This window comes from Brassica oleracea, chromosome C9 (genome assembly GCF_000695525.1).
Source record: "Brassica oleracea var. oleracea cultivar TO1000 chromosome C9, BOL, whole genome shotgun sequence".
In the NCBI taxonomy this organism is placed as follows: Eukaryota; Viridiplantae; Streptophyta; class Magnoliopsida; order Brassicales; family Brassicaceae; genus Brassica; species Brassica oleracea.
In genome coordinates this window covers 7,474,675-7,480,858 of record NC_027756.1, presented here as the reverse complement: position 1 = coordinate 7,480,858, position 6,184 = coordinate 7,474,675, and the positions used below count along the sequence as shown (strand labels likewise).

At 33.8% G+C, this 6,184-nt stretch overlaps 2 protein-coding genes across 2 annotated transcripts; both read left to right on the top strand.

Annotated features, from left to right (window-relative positions):
- Positions 1 to 862: 862 nt before the first annotated feature.
- On the top strand, positions 863 to 3,122 carry LOC106316641. The gene is made up of 2 exons (XM_013754519.1): positions 863 to 2,252; positions 3,094 to 3,122. Exon 1 carries the CDS (start codon positions 1,062 to 1,064, stop codon positions 1,899 to 1,901), a length of 840 nt encoding a protein of 279 aa, XP_013609973.1. The 5' UTR covers positions 863 to 1,061; the 3' UTR covers positions 1,902 to 2,252; positions 3,094 to 3,122.
- A 506-nt stretch (positions 3,123 to 3,628) lies between these two features.
- LOC106317649 (putative F-box/FBD/LRR-repeat protein At4g26350) lies at positions 3,629 to 4,902 on the top strand. The gene is made up of 3 exons (XM_013755436.1): positions 3,629 to 4,296; positions 4,384 to 4,518; positions 4,612 to 4,902. The coding sequence occupies exons 1-3, from the start codon at positions 3,661 to 3,663 to the stop codon at positions 4,900 to 4,902; spliced, it is 1,062 nt and encodes a 353-aa protein (XP_013610890.1). The 5' UTR covers positions 3,629 to 3,660.
- Positions 4,903 to 6,184: the final 1,282 nt, after the last annotated feature.

Here is a 6,184-nt window from a genome sequence, read left to right as displayed (position 1 = left end):
AACTATACTAACATGATAGTGTTTAAATATAATATATTAAACTATTATAGAATATAAGTGCAGACTAGAAATATAAATGTATGTCTAATATATATTCACCGGCTAGGTCAAAAAATCATCTAGTTTTAGATTAAATGAGAATCATTATCCCAACAAAAGAAAAAGATACCCTTCGATGTTAGCTCCAGTTTCCAGTTTACCATAACAAATTAGTCTGTCCTTTTAAAGGAGATGTTAACAGTAATTTGTATGTGCTACTGTTAATATTTCATAAATCCCATTTTTCCGTTACATACTCGAGATCCTATCCAGGCAGTCAGTGCTTTTACAAAAAAAAAACCCAGTCAGTGCTTCTATATATCAGTATCTAGACAAAGCTTAAAACTGAAATAATGCAAACCTCTCCGTTAAGACTTTACGGTAGTGGGCCTAGTGGGTACTTTGGGAAGTTTTGGTGCAACAAACAATTCACTTGATTGAATTTACCCTAGCTTTTTCCAATATTTTTTCAAAAAAAAAAAAACAAACAATTCACTTGAGAGAATCAAAAGAAATAATTTTGAAGCTTAAATTGGAATATTAAGAGATTGAATTTAATTTTACTGACAGGTGGACGCTGGGATTCGGAGCAAAAATGAAATATATAAACCGTAACAAACAAAGGGGGCTAATTATTATGTTAGTACAGAATATGTTGTTATTGATATATTCTACGAATATTATTATTTTTCCATGAAAAACTTATCTACTATTTATGTTTAATATTTTTTTCTTGATAAAATTTCGATCTTTTAGTATTGATAAAGTTAAAAGTCTACGAAAATATTTTGTACGGGTTAGAAAATATTTTGTACGGGTTAGAAAATATTTTGTACGGATTAGAAAATATTTTGTACGGGTTTAAGAATATTTTTATACATACATATTTTGTTCGCAAATAAACCTATATATACGTCTTGTTGTTTCGCTGTGTTATCCAAAACGTCCCTTTCAGATCTCACATCATCCCTTCATCATATTTTCCTCTATCCTTCACAGCATATCATCTCTCTACTTACACCATGGATCCAAACGATCGTATCAACCTTGATCTGTCCTTGGGGATTGGTCCTCAAGCAAAAGATCCGGTCGAGCAACATTGCAAGTTGATGGAACTCTTAAGATCAGTAAGTGATTCTACACAAAATGCCCAGCCTTCTCCTCCTCTTCCTCCACTTCACACGATGCCTCCTGGATACTACAACCTCACATACCCTCAGAATGCAGCAGGACAACTCCTTCTGCCTCCTATAACGAACCAGGGTGGAGTTGGAACCTTGGAGACTCCCCGGCCAGGAACTAGGTTAGGTCGCCCACCTGGTGGGCACCATGCACGTCGTAATTCATCTAAAGCGGCTGCCACGCTCGAAGAAAGCGTTGACAAGGATATCGTACCACCATATCCATGGGCGACCACAAGGCCAGCCCGAATTCACAACCTTAGATACTTGTATGTGAATAATATAAACGTGATCGTTGGACAAGTCCATTGCAAGCCTTGCGAGAGTACTCAAACCATTGAGTATAATCTCACGGAGAAGTTTGGGGAATTGTATCGTTACATTTATGACAACAAGGAGGTGCTGCGTCACCGAGCCCCGAAAGTTTGGTCTTGTCCTAAACTGACTCCATGTTGCTCATGCAAGAACGGGATGAAGCCGGTGATCGGCGAGAATAAGGAAGAAATCAACTGGTTATTTCTTTTGTTAGGGCAAATGTTGGGATGTTGTACTTTGGATCAGCTCAGGTACTTTTGTGACAAAACTAGTCAACATAGAACCGGTGCAAAGGATCGTGTACTCTACATAACTTATTTTGGTCTATGCACGCAGCTCGAGCCATGCGACTTATTTAGTCTATGACTCATATCGGAATCGGGCAGGGCTGATGGCTTTTAAGGTTTATTTTGGTTTTCATAGTGAGTTTTAGGGGTTTTAAGGAACAAGTATTATTAATGCGTTCAGTAAAAAAAAAGGATTATTAATGCGTAAGTTTAGGGTTTACGTCTTTCAAGCAGCAATATACATTCCATTTGGAGCGAGAGGAATGGAATCCTCAATCACCGGCACAGCTCATTCAGTTCATGGACAAGTTGGTGCGTAACAGATTCTCTACGCTTACCAGAAGGTGGGCTACACATTTTGACAAAGCAATGTCAAAGTGGTTTCAGTCACGAGAGTAAAAGGATACTCTGGTCTTCCAATCACATGTAGGTTGAGGAACAATACTTAGGTTCACCCCTATGGTGAATGGTTAAATTCACCACACTCTTCATAACCAATCAAAATGCCACGTAGGAATATCTTAAAAAGGTAATAAAAAAAAAAAATTAAATAGCTGAAAAAAAAACAAGACCGACATTAATTAGCGTCATCTGCAAAATTCTAAATTATAAAAACCTAAACTCTAAAAACATAAACCCCAAATCTAAAACACTAAACCATAAACCCCAATCCTAAAATCTAAACCCTAAATCTTAAACCCTAAACTCAAACTCTACACAATAAACCCTAAATCCTAAAATCTAAACCCTAAAGCTTAAACCCTAAACTCTAAACCCAAAACTTTAAATCATAAAATCTAAACCTTAAATTCTAAACCCTAAACCCAAAACTTTAAATCTTAAACCCAAACCCTAAACCCTAAACCCTAAATCCTAAACCCTAAACCCAAAACTTTAAATCTTAAACCCAAACCCTAAACCCTAAACCCTAAATCCTAAACCCTAAACCCAAAACTTTAAATCTTAAACCCAAACCCTAAACCCTAAACCCTAAATCCTAAACCCTAAACCCAAAACTTTAAATCTTAAACCCAAACCCTAAACCCTAAACCCTAAATCCTAAACCCTAAACCCAAAACTTTAAATCTTAAACCCAAACCCTAAACCCTAAACCCTAAATCCTAAACCCTAGCGGTGTTGTTTTTTTCCAACTATTTTATTTTTATTTTTATTATCTTTTTTAACTACTAATACATGGCATTTTGATTGGTTATGAACACTGTGGTGAATTTAACCATTCACCACAGGGGTGAACCTAAGTATTGTTCTAGGTTGAGTTATAAAACCAAACCTTAGATCACATTTTTTTACAACTGTTTTTGAGATGAATTAATTTAACATTCTTTCAAAAAAATGCATAAGTCGTCCTTTTGTATTCTTTTTGTTAAAATCTGTAATTAGTATGTATTATGTGAAAACTAAACGAAGAAAAAAAAATCATCCTGATAGACTTGAATTATATGCTAATATATATCATGTTTTCTTTAAAGTTATTAAGCGATAAATGCTAATTAAATATTATTAACAGAAGGCTGAAGGTATATCTGAAGAACAAAATAAAAAATAAGCAAAATTAGTAGTGGTAGGCTGTTTTTGGCCCAGGGGCCTTGCACGCAACATCGTTATATTTAGTTTAGTGGATTTATTTCTCCACAATAAATGATTTATATCTTTTTTTTCAATGATTATTTCTCAACAATCAATTTGCAATTTGTTTAGGTTTTTGATTATCAGTCGTTTTAGGACTCTGTTATATATACACGCTTCTTCTATTCAGAGTTCAAAGTCTAGGGTTTTTCTGTTGTTCTCAATACCAATTAGTTGAAAGATCGGAGAGCATGGGTATGATTAGTGACTTACCTGACCAGATGCTCCTTGAGATTCTATCATGGCTTCCAACAACAGAAGTGGTAGCCACAATGCTTTTGTCCAAACAATGGAAGTTTCTTTGGAAGCAAGTGCCAAAACTTTATTATAATTATAGCGAACACGAGGGCAGAGACTTTTCAGAATTCGTGAGCAGGTCTTTGCAGTCACAAGTGGCTCCAAGTTTCAAAAGTCTCAAGTTATCGGTAAGTCCTTATTGCGACTCGAGGGATGTAAAAAATTGGATTGATTTAGCAGTTTCGCGGTTTGTGCTTGAGCTTGAAATCGACCTTACCGCCGCTCAAAACCCGATGATCACGGCTCTTCCAAAGAGTATGTACACTTGCGGGACACTAAGTTGTTTGAGGCTAAAGGCTCTTGTACTCGATGATATACCTGAAGACTATCCAATCTGTCTTTCTTCACTTAATTATTTGTACCTCTCCGTGTCAATTCAAGTGTCGGCTGACAAATTTATTGGCAAGCTCTCAGCTGGTGCTCCTCTTCTTAAAAAGACAGTGGTGCAAGGTCCTGTCTATGGTGATGAGTTTCTTGATTCTATGACAAGTTATAGCGAGCTGAGGAGCTTTACAACGTGCTTATCAGAGGTAAAAACGGACCTTTCTATTTTAAGTACTAATTTACAATCTATTGAAAATATATACTCACTCGTACGCTAATTAACTCAAATGCAGTGGGGTCCCACCGTCGACTCTTACTTTAATAAGCTTGAGCATTTGTGTATGTGCACATGTTCCTCTGGATGGTGGGATTTGTTAATCAATTTTCTTCAACGTTCCCCTATATTACGCCAACTCCAGCTAATCAAGGTACATTTTTTTTTCTTTTTGAGAACTTGACAATGAAACTGGAGCTTGTTCATATGATCGTTGTAAATCTTCGTATTTTCTCTCTCTCCTCAGTCTTGCAACTCGCGGCCTCTGTCTTCTGGGAATCAGCCAGGTTTTACTAGTACTACTCATGTTCCGGAGTGTTTGTCAACAACGCTTCAAACCTTGGAGTGGAGAGATTATGCAGAAACTGAATTTGACATGCCGGTGGTCTCTTTTCTCCTTAAGAAGGCTACACGTTTAACCGAGGCCAAGATCTTCCCCGAATCAGCTGCCGGTCCAATTGAGAAGCTTAGAATCCGCACTGGCCTGGCAAAGTTATCTAGAGGTTCACCTTTATGTCATCTTAACTTAGGGAATTAAATTTCAAAATTCATTATATTTTCTAAACAATTGCATATTAATGTTTTCAGAAAGTTCAGGGTCTCTCCATATATGATTCTTTTGCTATATTCATGTTTTTTGTCACATTTGCGAACTAACTTACGTTGTCGCAAAGCTTAATGATCTTTCAGCCAAGAAACGGAAACGAAGTTATATTTTCTTACCTTTTTTTTTTGCCAAAGTATTTTTACCTTTCTCGTCAGACAAGTTACCAATTCAAGAAGTACAACAAAAAGAGATACGAAAGAGAGTTATAAAGTCACTTTCGATGAGTTTTAATTATTATTTGAGTTAACAAACACGTGTGAGTGAGTTAGATTGGTGATAAGTGGATTGATTCAATCAATTTTATATACGAGTTAATGTTCTTTTCAATTTCCAATTCTAATGTGAAACAATTTGTTTCTAATAATATATTTTAAGATGATGTTTTATAAGCATTAATCTCGGAATGTTCAAGTATTGATGGGCCAACTTTGGACCAAATATTTTCTTTGACTTAAAGCTTGGAGTATACAATAACATAGGATAGAATATTTTTAGTAATCGATGTAGAATGATAAGTTTTGCGACCATTGTGTTAAATCCAAAATTGGCTTCTGTCAATTTTCCTTCTCTTATCATATATATTAATAGAGAAACATTTAAAAAATTATAACATATAGTTTGAATTAATTAAAAAAAATGCTCCGCTGAGTTGTCACATAATTAGAATGCTAATTTTGCATACGTGGCGGCTTGAAAATCAAATGAAAATTTTGTTAGTTTAAAATTAAATTGCTATAAAATATTATATTATATAGTATGTCCATTATGAACCATTCATTTATCAAATTGAAATTATTATATATTTTTTCTTTAAATAAAACCTACGAAATTACCTAATGTGATTAAGATATATATATGACAATTAATGATTTTAAATAATAAAGATTTACTAACAATCTGTATACTTTCTATCATTTTTGTTTAATTATTTATTATTAAAATAAATTACACAATTATATTAATCATATAATAAAAATTTAGATTTTTTGTATATGTTGTATTTTGAATTTTCAAAACGAGTAGAAATTATTAAAACAGTTAAAAATCTCTCATAAACTTTTGTGATGATGGTTAAAATTTTTTTCTGTAATAAGATACAATGATTATAAAATAATATGAATAAATAATTTTATTTTAATAAGTATTTATGTTAATATATATATATATATATATATATATATATATATATATATATATATATATTTCATATCGT